General features: G+C 44.4%; 1 protein-coding gene across 1 annotated transcript; it reads left to right on the forward strand.

The window, feature by feature from the left end:
• The first annotated feature begins 1,093 nt into the window (after nt 1–1,093).
• Nucleotides 1,094–16,555, forward strand: LOC136581996 (protein kinase C theta type-like). The gene is made up of 6 exons (XM_066582720.1): nt 1,094–1,103; nt 14,682–14,932; nt 15,130–15,192; nt 15,342–15,896; nt 16,087–16,130; nt 16,287–16,555. The coding sequence occupies exons 2-5, from the start codon at nt 14,757–14,759 to the stop codon at nt 16,106–16,108; spliced, it is 816 nt and encodes a 271-aa protein (XP_066438817.1). The 5' UTR covers nt 1,094–1,103; nt 14,682–14,756; the 3' UTR covers nt 16,109–16,130; nt 16,287–16,555.
• Nucleotides 16,556–19,405: the final 2,850 nt, after the last annotated feature.

Raw genomic sequence — 19,405 nt, forward strand, 5'->3', positions numbered from 1 at the left:
AAACATGAGAGAGCGTCCCCTGTCATGTATTCCTGGTCTCTGCCCCCCATGCATCAACTCCAATCTTCCATGCACTATAAACCAGCTTAGTCATCTACTATGTCCCAAGCTGCATCTCCACAAAGGTTTGTTTCCCTGAACTTATCACACATCCAAAGTGGCCACATCTTGGAGCGTAACAAAGTCTGGTCAAACAAAACCTTACTTCAGACAATCATGATGTTAGCACTGGATACAGTGGCATTGGGGAAATATAGGCCTCCCAAGTGCAGCAAAATGGCTGCCAGAGGCAGAAAGGGGCGGGGCTACAAATCTCCCAGGTGAGGCAAAATGGCCGCTGGAGGACCGGGCGGGCCAGGGGCAGCAGCACTTCCAGGTGAGGCAAGATGGCCGCTGGAGGAGGAAGGGGCGGGGCCAGGTCCTGTCCCGGATGGGGAGGGACCGGAAGTAACATCACACACCCTGAAAGTGAGCACATGGGGGGAAGTAACTTCAGGGTGGGGGCAGGCCTCACTACATTTACTGCAGAGTCACACTATGTTGGATTGTAAACATTGCAAGCACGGCCGCCATTACAGGGAGGGGCTGTAGTCAACACAAAGACATTACATTGTTCATAAGCAATACACATACCCCCCTACATGCTTTCCCCTCTTCAATCTCTCAACTATGTTATACCTCCTCCTAGCAATCTAAAAACACCTTTCTTTCTGCTAGGCTTCCTGCTCATCTTCTGTAAACTTTCTACAATCTATCTTATCTGTCTATAACCTGGCATTTCTTTCTGCAACTTTTCCTGGTCCTTTCCCATTGTTCAGTAACCAAATCACAAGCTCTATGACCTTTGTCCTTGCTCACTTTGCTCAACTCTATTCTATTCGAAGACACAGTAGTGTTTCTCTTGTGAAATCTGCTTTCTTAAAATTCTTCCCATATAACCTGTCTTTCCCACTCAGAAAAGACAAAGGAAACAGAAAGGGTTAATTGAAAAAGCTTTCAGTTCACTCTCTTACCAGCACCCCTCCCCCAATAATCAACACTGCACATTCTTTCTATAATACCAGACAGACGGGATTACTGGAGAATACCCACAACGGCTCAAGGTATATATATATCTCATCCACCTTTATATCAAACAACCTCTACTAGTAATCCCCAAGAGCACTCCTTGTACACGATCTAGACAGGACATTTAGCTATACACAGAGACTGACGATTATTTTCAATGACCAAAACCTCAATAATATTCTGGAGAAATCAGCCGTCACAAAGCACGACTATACTTCATACGTATATACCTTTCCACATATGAGAACATAACACGCTCAATCATAAAGTTAAGTATACGTATCATAAATCTTCCTAACCTCACACTAGTTTTACCTAGGAGCATGGTCACTGACGTGTTCCCTCAGACTTAAACAGCCGAGTCCGCCCTCCCGACACATTAACCCTCACAGAATTTATCTCTTGGTCTTGCATAAACAATTTTTAACCGTCTCAGACACAACAGCATACACAGCGTACAAAATACCCCTAGACAGGTAAAAACGGTGGTTTTTCGAGTGGACAGACCTGTCTTTCAGTGAAGGTCCAGTCTGGATCAGATACAGGCAGATTTAGCAGTCAGAACCCAGATCACATCGGTAGATTTACATAAAGCAATCTTACCGTGTTCTGTAGATTTTCGGGCCCCTGAGTTCTGCGTGCCATCTGCCGATCTCTGTACGTTCCAGGCTGTGACCTCACAGATCCACTCGCTCACCCAGGGACTCCACTGATCTGGATTATGATTTCTCCAGCAGGCTTTGGGGTATTTTGTCGCTTTCCGAATTGAGTATCGTGTGCACACATCGTCGACCAGAGTCAGACACAAATGCTTGTCTAAAACCGGGAGAGTCTCTACAATGTGTAGAGGCTCAGGCTTTTTATTATAACACATGACAACCGCCCTTCAATGGGCGTGCAACAGATTACATCAGTAACATATAAGATTCTCATTTGTCGGATCATATAGAATCCCCCACCTCTCTGCCCACCTCTCTGCCCACCCTCTCTCACGTCCGCCATAGTATGGACTTTGTCTTCTTTAACATGCAGACAGCCTTAAGGAATTCTGTGTAGTTGACAAATCATTTGTTTAACTAGCTGAAGTCAGCTCCGTGTATAAGCAAGTCTTATCAACATGTGCTCAGGCTGAAGCAATTCCTTTGTTGTAGAAGTTTCAGGATGGGAGGGGTGAAGAAGTGCTAATTCAACACTCAGTGTTGGTCACAGGATATAAGGATATACACATAACACTATGGCCCTTAACTCTTAGAGGTCTCTTGTGCAATTCTATGTACTTAGAGCAAATACCATGATTAGATTGTGTGTGTGTCCTTTAAACTCTTGAGCTAAAAGTCATTACAACAACAAAATACATTTGGGTTATATTAATCGATAGACATTTTATAAATAATCATTATGTCTATCACACTACAACTGGTACACAATTTGACATACATAAACAATATATCCTTTGTATGGACAAGATAACTTTAAATAAACATTAGATTCAGGTAATTTTTTGTTTTTTCTATGGTATGTACATTTTGTATGGTTTTTGAGAAAAACAGAGGGTATCCTGTATCTTAAAAAGTTGATGTGATAGAGAAAAACTGGGGTCATTTTTGGATTCAAAAGCCAAACGTTGATGAAAAACAAGTATAAGATCTAAGTCAACAAAAATGTGCTTACCCACGAGTATAGGCGTTTTTACGTGCGCCAGCCGGCGCCTTAAAATTACTTGAACGGACGCACAAATCTAACATTTGCTTGCCCATTCAAACGTCACGGGCCCGGCGCATATATGCCGAGGCCACAATGCCGTGGCCTCCCCTTCCTTCCCCCTCACCGGCTCACCTCCTGTCTCCTTCCCTTTAGCTGTTTGCAATGGGAGTGGGCGGAATGGGGCGGAGCTAAGCACTTGCCCCTCTCTGTCCCTTGTCTGCAGCAAGCAATGGGAGGGGCAGAGCTTACCTCCCCCCACATCCTGCCCCCCTAAACAGCCGGAGGGGAGGAGAGAGGAGCAGAGAAGGAGCAGTCACGTTGCTAAACTCCCTCCCACCTCCCTTCTCCGGCCGCTGTCATTGGCTCCCATAGGAGTCTATACAGCAGCCAACGCATTCCGGGCACAAAGATAATTCCAGGACTATCTTTGTTGCCCGGCATAAAAGCGCCCAGCGCTATATTTGTCGGCCGGGTGCTTTTACGCTTCGGGAATATGCCTGTGTGATCTGATGCATTTGAATCCAATGCATCAGATGGTAGCGTATATCAGCTGGCCATGAAAACAGCGGCCGATATACGCTCATGTAAATAAGCCCTTAAAGGCAGAACAACCAAATTATGAGCAGTGGCCCAATAATCCCTCAGACTATTGCCAGACCCTGACTATTTTGATTGTAATTGGGGAGTCCTGAGCCTTCCTGAATACTTCACACACACACACCAAAGCCAAAACGTTCACTAACTCCAAGGACCTCCAACCCCATGTGATTAATAGTGTGTAGGGTACCATTGTACCAGCATACTGTCTACAGTTGTCGGGCCATGCTGTAAGTTGTGCATTCATAGAGCTTGCATTATGTTACTGTGACTGGGCTGGCATATGTGCACACAATGGATCTAAATGCTTGGGAGAGGCGATTCAGAAGTTTGTTATGTCCCTACACATAATTCCTCATCACTGCCTGTCAGTTTCATAAATCATGGCACAACATGTTTTGCTGAAAGCCACCATTTCATTTCATCAGTTAAGGAAGAGAAAACATAAAAAAATCTATGAAATAAGCACTTTTATAACGCCTCATTTTGTTCAGAGAAAAGGTATTATCTTACAGCATGGGATTCTCATTTCATAGTTCATCCCTGGCTAAAGCTCTTTCCGTAAATGCTGCTTTGCACTGACACCATGTGGACAGTGTGCAATATGCAGGAAACCATGTAGTCACAGCACTATTAAGGTATTTGTAGCTACAGAAAAATGTTAGGGCTCGTCCAAATCAGGGTTTTGATTACTGCCTTGAATGGATTCATTCTTTCAAAATGGAAAGAATAGTAAAACGGAATTCACTTTGTTACCCGATCTGGTAGATGGTAATCAAAAATGTTCAGTTTCATCACCCATTTACTGTAATGTAAAAAAAAAAAGGACACTTTTGATTTTTATTTTTTAAACAGAAATAGTAGCGCAGACTGCTGCACTACCGTTTCCACAAAAAAAAAAAAAATCAAATGAAACGGGAGCGTAAATGAAGCTCAGTAACGCCCATTGAAATGAACAGGATTTATATCAGAGCCTTTTTTTTCAGTTTTGCAGCTTAGAAATGGAAATCAATAGAAATCAAATTGTGATTGAGCCCTTATATCTGGTTATTTATAAATAATGTTTTGTAACCTAAACAGTCTGCATTCCAGACTGATATATTGAAGCAAACTACCAGCTGCCTTCATTGGCTCCAGAGTAAGGGTGGCTTCACACAAGCGTTTTTTTGTGCATACATAGGTGCGCACCTATGTACGCGCAAAAACACGCGTGTATGCAGGTCCATGCATTGCCTTCAATGGAGCAGCGCCTGCTGTCGGCGGCTTCATGGAAGGCAATAGTCTGCCGGCACCCCTGAATTATTTTTCAGAGAAGAGCTTTACATATAAGCCCTTCCCTGAAAAACAAGAATTTTAGTGTTAAAAAAAAAACAAAACTTACCTGTCCGCCGCTGCCGTGTCCCCGCGGGGATAAAGAACACATCTGCCGCATGTGGCAGATCTTTCCTTCATCCCCGCGAGGAAAAAGAATTCCCTGTTGCACCTGCCACATTTGTGACAGATGCAGCAAAGGAATTCTTCATCCTTGCAGGGAATAAAGACTTCCCTACCACAGCTATCACAGATGACAGCTGGGAAAAACAAGAAAAAATGGTGATAAAAAAAAAAATACTCACCTTTCTTCAGCTGCCGGGGCTCAGCCGTGTCCAGCCAGCTTTTCTCCTGCACTGCTCTGAGGAGTATTCAGCAGGTGGGGATTTAAAATGCCCGCCTACTGAATGGGCTGCCTCAGATTGGCTGAGCACTGTGACCAATCAGAGGCAACTCTCAGCTATTGAATGACAGCTAAGAGCTGCCTCTGATTGGTCCCTGTGCTCAGCCAATCAGAGGCAGCACTCACCCATTCATTAATTCATGTGTGCTGTCTCTGATTGGCTGAGTATGTCCGGCACATACCAGGACACGGAAGACGCCGGGAGCGGGTGAGCTGCAGGTCTCTGCAGCGGCACGGGTTCGCATCCCACTGCGAGAATTCTCGCAGCAGGATCCGACCTGGCCGTCTGCAGGCGGCAGAACTAATTTCACCAAAATCATTATCAATAAGGACAGCCGATTCCAATTTCCGTTAAAGTTAATTGGAATAAAAATCGGATCACAAATTTGTCCTCCATCCCTAATTCAGCCAGAGATCTTCAAATTGCATTGAAATACAACCACACACCTGGGGAACACTATGCTGTTGATATAAATAGTGTACAGTGTTGTGGGAGTCACTCGTAGCACATTGGTGTCATTGGAAACAAAAGGAGACCAAGATAGGTTCTCCTAGATCAGAAATGATGCCAAAGAAGTTGACAGGTGTGCTGCTTGTTTGAAAAGCAATGTCATAAATTTCACATTGGGCAAATCCTAACAGGTGAACATAACAACCAAGCACGGACCTTCTCCAAGGAACAGCTGTTCAGAAATACAAAATTACGCCAAGCAAGAAAGCAGGTGTCATAAATTTTGCAAAGGACAAATCCTACGAGGTGAACACAAGAGCCAAGCATGCGCTTTCTCCAAGAAACAGCTGTATAGATACCTAAAATTGTGCCAAGCAAAATAGCATGTATGATATGAAAAGCAATGTCATACATTTTGCAAAGGACAAATTCTACCAAGTGAACAGCATACCTAAGCACAGGCCTTCTCCAAGGGAAAGCTGTAGAGCAATACCAAATTATATCAAGCAAGATTACAGGTATGATCCTCGTTTTAAAAGCAATGAAAAAATTCTAGCAGGTGAACAGAACACCTCAGCTTAGGCTGCCTTCTCTTCCTAGGAAAAGCAGTAGGGCTACCAAAAATTATACCAATGGAGACAGCAGGTGTGGTGCTTATTTTAAAAGCGATATCATAAATTTTGCTAACCACAAATTAACACTCTATCCCGAGGTCTATAATTTTGAGGTCCATGTCCACTGTCTGAGAGAGATTTGTCATTTTGGCCTTGTAGTGGCGATTAAGGAGGGTTGCCACCCAATAATTATCTTATGTTTTGATGTGAGTTATGCAACAGTCTATCTGCAAGGAATGTAGAATAAGAGCACTCATATGCCCAAAAGTCCCTAAGGGCGATGGCCCACATTCATTAGGATCAAGAGTGTCCCGCCATGGACGAAGAATATCTGGGGTTAGTGATAGTGATAGATTTACGGAAAACTGCATAGTCCCCTCCCTTGCCTCTAGAACTATATTATCCACCTCTTCTTGTTCCTCTAGCTCTTCCTCCTCCATACTTTTTCCATGGGTGGAGAAACGTAATGGTGCAATGGCCCTGATTCATTAGGATCAAGAGTGTCCTGCCATGGACGTAGAATAGCTGGAGTTAGTGATAGATGTAAGGAAAGCTGCGTAGTCCCCTCCCCTGCCTCTAGAACTATATTATCCACCTCCTCTTGTTCCTCTAGTTCTTCCTCCTCCATACTTCTTGGAGAAACGTAATGGTGCAATGGCCTGACAGTTGGGAGATAGATGTCCCTTCCTCCTCCTTCTGTGACAACAGTTTCTCATTGTTCCTGAGGCCCTGTAGTGTCTGTTCCATCAGGCAGACAACAGGGATGGTCATACTGGTCAGTGCATCATCATGATTGACCATTTTTGGCCACTCCCTCAAAGCCAGCTAAAATGGCACACTGTTCATGTGACTGTTCATTCACGTTGTGCTGAAGTTGTTAACATTTTTGCTGCATTTTAAACATTTACCAAACTGTATGTTACAGTGAGGACTGGGAGCTGGCACCTCCATTTCTGCATCCCCCTGAGTACACAATGCTTGTGGAGGGCTGACCACATGCGAGCTATGTCATTCCACATTATGACCTGTTCTGTGTGCTGCGGATGTAACACATGGGCAAAACCTCCTCACCTCCAGCAGAAAGTTAAGCCGTTACTTCAATGGAAGCCATTTGAAGTGGCAATTTAGCCCATCCTCTGCCACCTCCACCACCACCACTACCAACATGTCCGATTCTCCTTACTTTCTTCTGCTTCTTTTTTTATTTAGTTCTTTTTTTCGGTTTCCTTTTTAGTTTAGTTTTACTTAACTTTCAGCTAATTTTGTAGTTTGCAGAAAACTACTGGCAGCTGTGCAATGCATGCTAGTAATTTGTATTGGCCAACTTTGAACACACACAAATGACTTTTTGCTGTTTCTCAGTTTTTTTTCTCTTTGTTTGTTTTAAATTCACAAAACACACCGATACCTGGTAGGCCACAGTCCAATGGCAAAAGGATAAGTGAGAACAGAAGGCCAGAGAGTATGTATTGTTTATTTTGAACTGTACCTGCTTTGCACAGCTTCATTTACTTCCCCGTACCCCACAGTTATCTGCGTAATGCCTACAAATAATTTGCATTGATCTTGTATGAGGCACAAACAGAGAACTACAATATTTCCCATGCAGCTCTGCTGCTATATATGATGACAGCAGCAGAAATGTACGCTCTGTAGACCATCTGTCCCTAAGTTCAGAGCAAGTTTTGTGTAGACATATAACATTCACGGTCCCTCCAAAACAATGCCGTTTATCCTCTCTGCTGGTATACAATTTTTCACGCCGGCGGTAATATATCCTCTGCAGAACATCTCTCCTTAAATACAAAGCGTGTTTCGTATAGGCATATAAAGGTCATGCAGCTTCTTTCTCTTGTTGGATTTACCTAATCTAATTTAGTGAAAGATGAGACAATTTTATCACCTGGCCAATCACGATGAGCAACACTAGCCATCCCGATTTTAAAGCAAAAAAAGCATCATTTTAGCTAAATAATATGATTTGCACTTTTGCTAATAATACAAGCACGAGTTTGTTGAAAGATCAGTGACCATTTAATCATCGGGTTTCTGTATGTCGTTTTGTGCATCAATAAGGTAAGACCTGTTACAATCTTCTTCTTATGCCTGGAAACATAGCCATTTAGAAGACTTTGCAGCGAGCTGGTGCCACATAGCGCAGCAGTATTAGTTAACATTACCACTTTTATGACCCTGCAAGTAAAGCTCATTCGGATAAAGGTTTTATAAGCTGTAACTCTACATGTGGTTTATTTATCGGACTGTAACTATGGAGCTGCGCACAAACCGCATACTTCCAGTCTTTACAAGCTCTTCTATCGTGGGGCTGAAAACGTCAATGGTGAAGTCTATATTTTTTACATACAACAGATAATGTTACCATGTTTAATTCAAAATGGCAAACACAGGATGGGCACATTCTAACTACGTTATTCATCTCTTTTCGACAGTAAACATAGATTTTTATTGTCCTCTCTTAAGCTTGCACTAAAATAACTTCCAGCATAGCAAGTGATTAAGATATAAAAATTCCACACAGAAATAGAACTCGAGTTCTCAGTCACTTACTTTACTATTTATATAGTTTTTTCTTGTTATTTTTTTTCATGGTCTCAATGATGTGAATCATAGATATGGAAAAAATGATAAGTAGTTTCATAAGTTACTATAGGATCACACACTGAGACTCCTAAAAACAAGGACAAGTCTTAAGTAAACTTTCTTCTATCAGTTGATTTATGTGCTGAGTACATTCCTGTTTGTGAAATGTCCCAGGAGTCCTAATTGGCTTTCAATGAATTTTCATATAGGATAATTATATCCAGTTTGGCAAACTAGCTCTCACTGTAAACAAATCCTTTGTAAAATTTAGAAATTTCCATTACGCCTATTTGTTTTTGTTGTTGTCTCCTCTTAATATCCAAAACTGCATAAAATTGTGGGAAAGAACAGCCAGCAGTATCGTGCATGAGTAGTGGCCCAGAACACCATCCTGGTCCCCTCCAAAATGTCATACATGTTTTGTCCTATGTGAATGCACTGTGCAAAGCTTGTCCTGTCATATCCAGTGTGTGTGTTGCACAGCTGCGGCGCTTGAGAGGTTAACAGTATTAAAATCATTGCTGCATGTAAATGTATCAGTTTGTCTTGTCATGTGGTACAAGTGAGGTTATAAATGAGAGAGATTGAGAGCGGGAAAGGAATTTGAGTTTGGGTTTGCATCAATCTTCAGGAGTTCCAAGAGTGTGCTAACACAGAGCCGCATGGAAGCACCTTTAGCTTCCATGTAGGTGAAGATGGAGGAAGAAGAGCAACATCCCATAGCATTTGGAGTGTGAATGTGAGAGGAGTGAGTCCCTGCAACAGAGAGACAGTGTACTATCTAATTTCTAAAACGGGTACCCCTTCACACCACTGGCATTTCCTGTGTGGCTGTCCATAATTATGATCACCGCACAGAGGTAGTTCTTGTGACACCCACGCATCTGCTGTGTGGGGTGTGTAGCCTTCTTCAATAATTGTTTGCCAGAGTGTCTGCAGAGTGACTCCTACCCCCATTCCTCCTCATGCGCTCCCAATCCAGGACCGATGATGTACAGATAATGTGAACTGTAGGGCCGTATTCATCCTACCTCTGAGCTATAGTCTGTTACTGCTTACAGTGAATTGTATCTGCATTACCTGTTAAGCAAGTTTATTCTTGAGTAAAGTTATACCGGGCTCTAACCGTTCCTAGGAACCCGAGATACTATACACAAGTCTCCGTGTTCATTTCTCTGCTGCATAGAATACCGGTACGTAGGAATGGTGGTGTCACGAGTGATTAGTACTACTACTCCCCCCCATCCCATTTATTGGCATTCCCTATCATAGGGGTGTCGAAGCTGGCCTGCGATCCTGCTCTGACTTTGGCTATGTGTCATCCCTCAGGGACCAGAGCCTGGTAAGTGCCACCATTACGAGACACACTTATCCCTCCCAGCTCTTCACGTTAGCCAGGTGCCCAGGGTCAACCCTCTGGGGTGTTGCACATGGTTGTCTCCAAAAGCAACATCAGTGTTCTTAGAGGTAGGTATTTTCCTGAACAGAAGGGATTGGCATATTAAGTATATTATGTAGGTATATAGTGATGAGCGAACCTACTCGTTTCGAGTAATTGCTCGATTGAGCACCGCAATTTTCGAGTAGTTCCATACTCGGGTGAAAAGATTCGGGGGGCGCCGGGGGGCCGGGGGAGGCGTGGCGGAGCGGGGGGTAGCAGCGGGGAACAGGGGGGAGCCCTCTCTCTCTCCCTCTCCCCCCCACTCCCCGCTGCAACCCCCCACTCACCCATGTCACCCCCCAAATCTTTTCGCCCGAGTACGGAAGTACTCGACAATCGCGGCGCTCGGGCGAAAAAGGGGCGTGGTCGAGTACACTCGCTTATCTCTATTTAGGATTCTGAAGGCAGCCATGCACATTAAATAAATATTAGCCGAACCCACCAATTTCGGCATGACCAGCTAACCATTTAATGTCTATAGGGTTGACATGACTTTTCCCCAGGCAGTAAATTTTAGGGAAATGAAAAATCAGGCACGTTGGATTTCAACATATTGGATCCTTGGTTTAAAGAGAAATAACCAGTTGACAGGGATGTCTGGTACTGGTTTATTCCTCTGTCCCTATTGAGAACATGTATCGCTGAGCTGGAAGTACATGTGTATGATGGGAGAGTCAAGAGGAATAACTTTCGACCAAAAGTAAATCAGGGGCAGAGAGTTCCATTTTCTCACTGCTCTTACAGTAAAGAACTCCCTTCTATATTGGTGTAGAAATGTTCTTTCCTCTAAATGTAGAGTGCGCCCCTTGTTACAGTCACAATCCTGGGTATAAACAGGTCATGGGAGAGATCTCTGTATTGTCTTCTGATATATTTAAACATAGTTAGCAGATCACCCCTCAGCCGTCTTTTTTTCTAAACGAAATAAATTTTTCATGCCCGCATGATCCTATTTGGCTTGGCAGCAGCTGCCTGACACTGGTTGCTCCAGTTAAGTTTAGAGTTAACCAAAGCCCCCAACTCCTTTTCCGTGTCAGTGTTACCCAGTGATTTCCAATTTAGTGTGTAATGGTGACATGTATTTCCCTGCCCATGTGCATAACTTTACATTTATCAGTGTTAAACCTCATTTACCACTTTTCTGACCCCAACTTATCCAGATCCTCTTGCAACATGATTCTGTCCTCTCTTGTGTTACTTTACGTCGTAATGCTACACTCCCATACGCCCTTTACCTGAAATAAAGAAACTCAAACTCCTTCTGGCTTTTTAGTGGGATGGCCACAGCTTTATTAATAGCCTTAGAAAACCTTTGAAAACTTTAAAACTTCTATAACCCACCCCTTCCCATGTTCCTCAACCCCTTTAAGTCAGTACCCCCAAAAGGCGTACGTAAGCCCCCAATGGAGTCAGGCTATAAACTGCCTCGCTCCTCATACATGGGAAGTCCTTCCGTCTACCTGCTGTGACGACTTCCAACCTTCCATACGCCCCCTTCCTGCCCGACTCCCCAGCCATTCAAAAATGTCAATAAGCAAATGTTACGAGCAAGAATTGTTCCCAGTTACAATCACTGATGTAACTACAGGGGATGCGGTTGCACCTGGGCCCAGGAGCCTTAGGGGGCCCATAAGGCCTCTCTTCTCCATATAGGGGGCCCAGTACTATGAATAAACCATTATAGTTGGGGCCCTGTTACAGGTTTTGCATTGGGGCCCGGGAGCTTCAAGTTACGCCTCTGGTTGCATTGCATACAAAAACATTCAAAAATGTCAATAGGGCATATGGAGAGTGCTTGACATCCATTGTTATGCACTGTACTCTTCGTCACCTCTTCCCGGCCTGTTGGATGCCACTTGACCAGGGGCATAACTATAGAAGCACAAAGAGTGCGTTTGCACCCGGGCCCTGGAGCCCTACGGGCCATAAGGTCTCTCTCCTCAATAAGAGGCGACCAGTACTATAAATGAAGTGTTAGAGTTAGGGAGCCCTGTGACAGGTTTTGCATTGGGGTCAAGCAGCTACAAGTTACGTCTCTGGAGAATGGATACCAGTGAGCGCTGCAGCTGCAGTTTGCCATATAGTTATATAGCCCTGAGAAACCCAACTATAAACCTGGCAATATCTTGTACACAACCGCTCATCCCCCGACTTCAGATTTGACACTGTTAAATCTGTTTTATAAAGTATTTATGGGGCTCAGTGTAATAAATAAAGTCTTAGTGCTTCTCAGGCCTTATAATGGCGTATATACATTACTGCGCCAATTTACAGCCGGAGCAGTAACTCACACCGGGACCGCTTATTTATAATGACCCCTTTTCTAGCATTTCACACCTCCGAATAATCCATCATTGTGGATGAATCCCTCAGTGACCTCCATAGAAGCATCTTCTCCCTGTACACCCAGATCTGCACTGGCGAGGGCGCTGCCCATTGTAACCTATGGAGATATACATCATGTATCTGGATGAACACTTATTGAATGGAGCAGATAATGACCCCTCACAAGGCTTTATGATACCTGCCATTAGTACAATTTATGGTTCATTCCTCCACCGGGTTCATTTCAATTACCACACTATTTCTGATGAACTATGGGCACCACTGCCAACCCAGACATGAAGTGCCATTCCTTTCCCATCTATTAATGTGGAACAAGAAGAACCAGCCATGAATTTCTCCATGTCTCTGGGCATTAGACCATCACTCATGGTGCCCACAGTACTGTGTATATGGCAGAGCAAGATACTGGCAAGCGCATGCCAGCATCAGCTTCACTGACCTTTGAACTCCACTCGGCCAACTGCCATTTACTTCCAACTGTCAACTGCAGCGATTGCATTGACGGATACAGAAGTGCGAAAAATGGCGTCCAATGGACATGAGAAGCGCAAGAGAGAAGAGGAGAGCGTGAGCGGACTCACGAATATAAAGAAGAAGAGGAGCGGAGAGAATAACATAATAACAGAGCATGAGGAGCAAACGCCGGGCACCAGCCAGGACCCCGGACCATCAGACTCCGGATTTCACATCAGTCGCTTCACCCGCCTACAGACATTGGGTAAAGGAGGCTTCGGAGAGGTAAGTTTTGTAACTTCCCATTTTCTGGTAAAGGCGCAGTGACCCTAATTATATTGTATTTCTATTTGCTGTGTAACTGAATACAAACTAGTGTCTTCTGTTATCAGCCATTTAATCCACATAAGAGGCTTAGGATACATTCACATGTAGCATCAAAATCCTGTATATATGAATGGATGTCTATAGGTTGTCTTTAGGGGTAGTATGGCAGTATTACTCAGACAGTGTATGTAGTAGTATGTATTCACCTGGGCAGCATTTTGGTGGGGGGGTTTGGTCTGTTTAATATCATTTTTGTAAGATCTATTTTTCCCACTTTCCTATCTGTTTTCATTTGACTTTGAAAAAAAAAGTATTTCGAAAGTGGATCTCCCAAAATGTCATCTGAAATCAGCCTTACTGGTTTATAGAATGGCAATACTATATGGCTGTGGTATTATTTCATCAATATACAGTATGATGATATCTTTGGGTGTAATAATGGTAGGATTTGAAAAATGTGTTGTAAATATTATTTGAGCAATGGATAGTGCTGGATATTATGCATGTATGATGGCATTAGTTACCATAATATGGCAGTATCATATGGGACCATTGTGGACAGACAGACAGACAGGTAGGCAGATAGATAGATAGATAGATAGATAGATAGATAGATAGATAGATAGATAGATAGATAGATAGATAGATAGATAGATAGATAGATAGATAGATAGATAGATAGATAGATAGATAGATAGATAGATAGATAGATAGATAGATACGGTAGATAGATAGATAGATAGATAGATAGATAGATAGATAGATAGATAGATAGATAGATAGATAGATAGATAGACAGACAGGTAGGCAGATAGATAGATAGACAGGTAGGCAGATAGATAGATGGATAGATAGATAGATGGATAGATATTAGATAGATATGACACTTACTCCTCACACTGAAGCACTGATGCCATAGAACATTGTCAATATTGCTAAAATGTTTGCACCTGTATTGTAAGGCTCTACAACTGTTTGTTGGATTGAAGTGAACGTGCCGCTGATGCGGCTGCCAAGTAAGGCCTCATGCCCACGGCCGATTCGGATTCCAACTGAGAAATCTCGCAGCGTAATCAGACTTGGCGCCCCCCAGAGACCCCAAATCTCCTGCGCACGTTGTCCTGCGGTGCGGATTGTAAATCTGCAGCTTGTTACATTTTATTGCAGATTTTTAACACAAATTCTAGTTTTCACATGAGGGTTTGTGTGTTTCCTGCAGATGTGATGCAGATTTGCTGTGCATGGACCCGGCCGTAGGCAGCAGAATAGCCTAAAACCCCTACTGATAAATCCCCCATGTAATAAATGTATATGATTGTCCCCCCTGGCCGCTGTCAGTGATCATATCCTACTTGTTTTCTTAAGGTGGTCCTGGCCTCATTCCCTGGCAGAAACATTTTCACAGCCATCAAGATTGTGGACAGAGGAAGCGGAGCAGATATGATATTGAGAGAGCGACGGATACTCCTGAAAGCCCAAGACTGCCCCTTCATATGCCATCTATATGCCGCACAGCAGTCTGCCAACAAAGCCTACTTCATCATGGAGTATCTGTCTGGAGGAAGCCTGAGGGCAATGATCAGGATGTGCGGCCGCCTGGACATCAGCAGTGTGAGGTGAGTAAATGACTAATCAGCAGACAGACGGACGGACATGGGGGGGTACATGACTGGTCAGATGTACAAGAATGGAGGGTGTACAGGCTGCCATAAACAGCGCCTCCTCTCTTCTGGTGGTGACAGACACATTGATGATGACATGATGCTAGGGGACTGATTTCATGTCATTGATACTACACTCTTCTCTCTGTCAGATTCTACACAGCGGAGATTGTATGCGGCCTCCAGTTCCTGCACCAACGCAACATCGTCCACCGGTGAGCAGAATTTCCCACACTTCTTTGCTTCCTTGTAATAGTGTCCCAGCTTTCCCAGAGTCCTGAATTAGGCCCGGTTTGCTGTCCTACATCCCCATGTCTTCTGTATCTGCACTGATTTGCATTTGTCTTTTCTCTTTTCATTGCAGAGACATAAAGCTGGACAACATCATGGTGGACAGAGATGGACACATCCGCCTGATCGACCTGGGGCTGGCCCAAGACGGAGTCACCTCGTCTAATAAGATTTGTGGAAGGACGGGCACAGTTAAATATATGGCCCCAGAAGTGCTTCTTGAAAAGGAGTATGACACAGCAGTGGACTGGTGGAGCCTGGGGATTGTTGTATCCAGGATGGCGGCAGGACAGTCCCCTTTCTACCATGGCTCCAAGAAGGAAAAGGTCATTGAATCCATCACCACAGAGCAGCCAAAATTTCCATCTTGGCTTGATGCCAACTTAAAACATCTTCTGGAGAGACTGCTGCGCAAGAATCCTGAGAAGAGGCTGGGTGTCTACAAGAATATCCGAGGTCACCCTTTCTTTACCACCATAGATTGGGAGGAACTGGAATTGAAAAGATCACGGCCGCCATTCAAGCCATTCAGGAGAGTTTTGGAGAATAAAAACCTGCAGTGGCCGGAGGATGGGACACCCCTTCACCCCATGGACGGATTCGATTTCACTTCACCAAGCTGGACCCGGTAAGATCTTCCTCCTCTAGGGATGATGTTCTTCAGTCTGCCCTCTGTGTTCACCATCATTGTTCCTCTGGTGTCAGACAGGAGGTCATATAGTAATCCTGCTTCATGTCCCCATGTCCGGTCCGCAGTCTTCTCCCTCTTTGTCTTCGTTATTGTTGCTCCCGTAATTACTGTCTCTGCTTCTTCTTAGGATGACGAGAAGAATCCGATAGTGAAGGAAGCCACAAGCATCTGGTAAGTACCCTCTATATACACCTACACATACATATCTGTACACCTATATACACCTATACACACAGGACACCTACCATTATATCCATACATTGTAACAAATCTTCACATGTCTTAAAAAGTTTATTTTAAAAACATTTTCTCTCTTATGTCTTGCAGGCTCAACCCGCGCCGACTGTCTCCAGAACCCACGACTCTGCTGCTGTAGAAGACCTCGGCTTGCCTAAAACATCCTCTCCATCAACTCTGCTGCATATTTCCACCATGCTTCCTCAACCCTGACATCATCTGCTGTAATAATTGGCTGAAATCAGGCATCATCCTCTGTTGAAGACGCTCTTCGCCCCCAGGAGTGGCCTGTGCTTGATTGGCAGCTGGTGAGTTCAGGAAAAATAGCCCCAGGTGACTATTATCCCTGAACTCCTGGTTACCAGTAAGACCTCGGCACAGGCCAGGTAAGTAGCACGCACCACATACATTAAGATAGACACAAGTGTAGACACTAACACATACATAGACACAAGTACACACACTGATAGGTGTAGATTTCGGCTTTGATTCTGGGACTTGTTCCGACCGCCATATTTGGGGTCAGGAAGGAATTTTTCCAACTTGAGGACAATTGGCTCGTGCCTCAAGGAGGTTTTTGCCTTCCTCTGGATCAGCTCACAGCCTTAAATAGGGTTAGGTTTTATTTATAGGGAAGTAGCCACATAAATAATACAATATAAATACATATATAAATCTTCAGCTTTGTAGGGTTTCTAGCTGACATCACATACACCAGGGAGGTGAGCTGCTGGCGTTTGATCCTGAGATTTATTCTGGTCGCCATATTTGGGGTCAGGAAGGAATTTTCCCCCCTTAAAACAGGATAATTGGCTCTTTCCTCAAGGGGGTTTTCGCCTTCCTCTGGATCAACACAGTCTATAAACAGGTTTAGTTTGATACACTTTATATTTCACACATGCAGTAAATCGTAATAACTGATTGTATATCCAGATTTATGAATACAAAACAATATGCTTTATAAAGTCAGATAGATTTAATCTCGGCTTTGATCCTGGGACTTGCTCTGATTGCCATATTTGGCATCAGGAAGGTATTTTTTCCCCCCTTGGGTACGTTGACAGGTAGCGGAAATACTGTGAAATACTGCAGCGCACATCCTTTACCCGGCCACCGCTACTGAGCCCGTGGCCACCGCTGCTGCTGGTCAGGTGATGCGCCCACTTCTACATCACCTGACCAGTGGCAGCGGTGCTCAGTAGCGGTTTCCGGGTGAGGAATCTTTCCGCTATGTGTGAACAGACCTTTGGCTCGTACCTCGAGGGGTTTTTGCATTTCTCTAGATCAACTCAGCCTCAAAATTCCCCAACCTAAAATTCACCATTGCCTATAACTAAAAATAAAATGTTCTTTCTCCCCTTATATCTTTGTGTCCGTGTCTTTATTTCCACTGGTTGTCTCTGTAGTTTTCGTATTAATGGGTCACACACAATATGCCGTATTTTTGCAAACTGAAGGTCCCCACAGAAGTCTATGGGAGGGACGCAAATGCTCACAAAATACGTGCAGAGTTGCAGGAGCTGAGCAGCTTGATATATTTTTTTATGAGGATGCAGTGCATGGCTGTACATACAGGGGGAGCTGTGTATGACAGTACATACATGGGGAGCTGTGTATGACAGTACATACAGGGGGAGCTGTGTATGACAGTGTATACAGGGGGAGCTGTGTATGACAGTACATACAGGGGGAGCTATGTATGACAGTGTATACAGGGGGAGCTGTGTATGACAGTACATACAGGGGGAGCTGTGTATGACAGTACATACAGGGGGAGCTGTGTATGACAGTACATACAGGGGGAGCTGTGTATGGCAGTACATACAGGGGGAGCTGTGTATGACTGTACATACAGGGGGAGCTATGTATGACAGTACATACAGGGGGAGCAGTGTATGACAGTACATACAGGGGGAGCAGTGTATGACAGTACATACAGGGGGCGCTGTGTATGACTGTACATATAGGGGGCGCTGTGTATGACTGTACATACAGGGGGACCTATGTATGACTGTACATACAGGGGGAGCCATGTATGACAGTACATACAGGAGAAGTGTATGACAGTACATACAGGGGGAGCAGTGTATGACTGTACGTACAGGGGGAGCAGTGTATGACAGTACATACAGGGGGAGCTGTGTATGACAGTACATACAGGGGGAGCTGTGTATGAAAGTGCATACAGGGGGAGCAGTGTATGACTGTACATACAGGGGGAGCAGTGTATGACTGTACATACAGGGGGAGCAGTGTATGACAGTACATACAGGGGGAGCTGTGTATGACAGTACATACAGGGGGAGCTGTGTATGACAGTGCATACAGGGGGAGCTGTGCATGACTGTACATACAGGGGGTGCTGTGTATGACAGTACATACAGGGGGAGGTGTGTATGACAGTATATACAGGGGGAGCTGTGTATGACAGTACATACAGGGGCCGCTGTGTATGACAGTACATACAGGGGGAGCAGTGTATGACAGTACATACAGGGGGAGCAGTGTATGACTGTACATACAGGGGGAGCTGTGTATGACAGTACATACAGGGGGAGCAGTGTATGACTGTACATACAGGGGGAGCTGTGTATGACAGTACATACAGGGGGAGCTGTGTATGACAGTACATACAGGGGGAGCTGTGTATGACAGTACATACAGGGGGAGCTGTGTATGACTGTACATACAGGGGGAGCTGTGTATGACAGAACATACAGGGGGTGCTGTGTATGACAGTACATACAGGGGGAGCAGTGTATGACTGTACATACAGGGGGAGCAGTGTATGACAGTACATACAGGGGGAGCTGTGTATGACAGTACATACAGGGGGTGCTGTGTATGACAGTACATACAGGGACCGCTGTGTATGACTACATACAGGGGGAGCTGTGTATGACTGTACATACAGGGGGAGCTGTGTATGACAGTACATACAGGGGGAGCTGTGTATGACAGTACATACAGGGGGAGCTGTGGATGACAGGGCATACAGGGGGAGCAGTGTATGACAGTACATACAGGGGGAGCAGTGTATGACAGTACATACAGGGGGCGCTGTGTATGACAGTACATACAGGGGGAGCTATGTATGACAGTACAGGGGGGAGCTGTCAATCACTGATAGCTCCGCCCATCGGACTGTTCAGCTTAGAAAATGCATAAGTATAAATAAATAAAATACAAGTTCTACTTAATCTTTCCCC

This window comes from Eleutherodactylus coqui, chromosome 11 (genome assembly GCF_035609145.1).
Source record: "Eleutherodactylus coqui strain aEleCoq1 chromosome 11, aEleCoq1.hap1, whole genome shotgun sequence".
NCBI classification, from domain to species: Eukaryota; Metazoa; Chordata; class Amphibia; order Anura; family Eleutherodactylidae; genus Eleutherodactylus; species Eleutherodactylus coqui.

Excerpts from the sequence above, each read along its gene's own strand:
- LOC136581996 (XM_066582720.1), top strand. The coding sequence starts at position 14,757 with ATGATATTGAGAGAGCGACGGATACTCCTGAAAGCCCAAGACTGCCCC. Across the intron at positions 15,193-15,341 it reads CAACGCAACATCGTCCACCG|AGACATAAAGCTGGACAACA; the intron begins GTGAGCAGAATT and ends TTTTCATTGCAG. Across the intron at positions 15,897-16,086 it reads ACTTCACCAAGCTGGACCCG|GATGACGAGAAGAATCCGAT; the intron begins GTAAGATCTTCC and ends GCTTCTTCTTAG.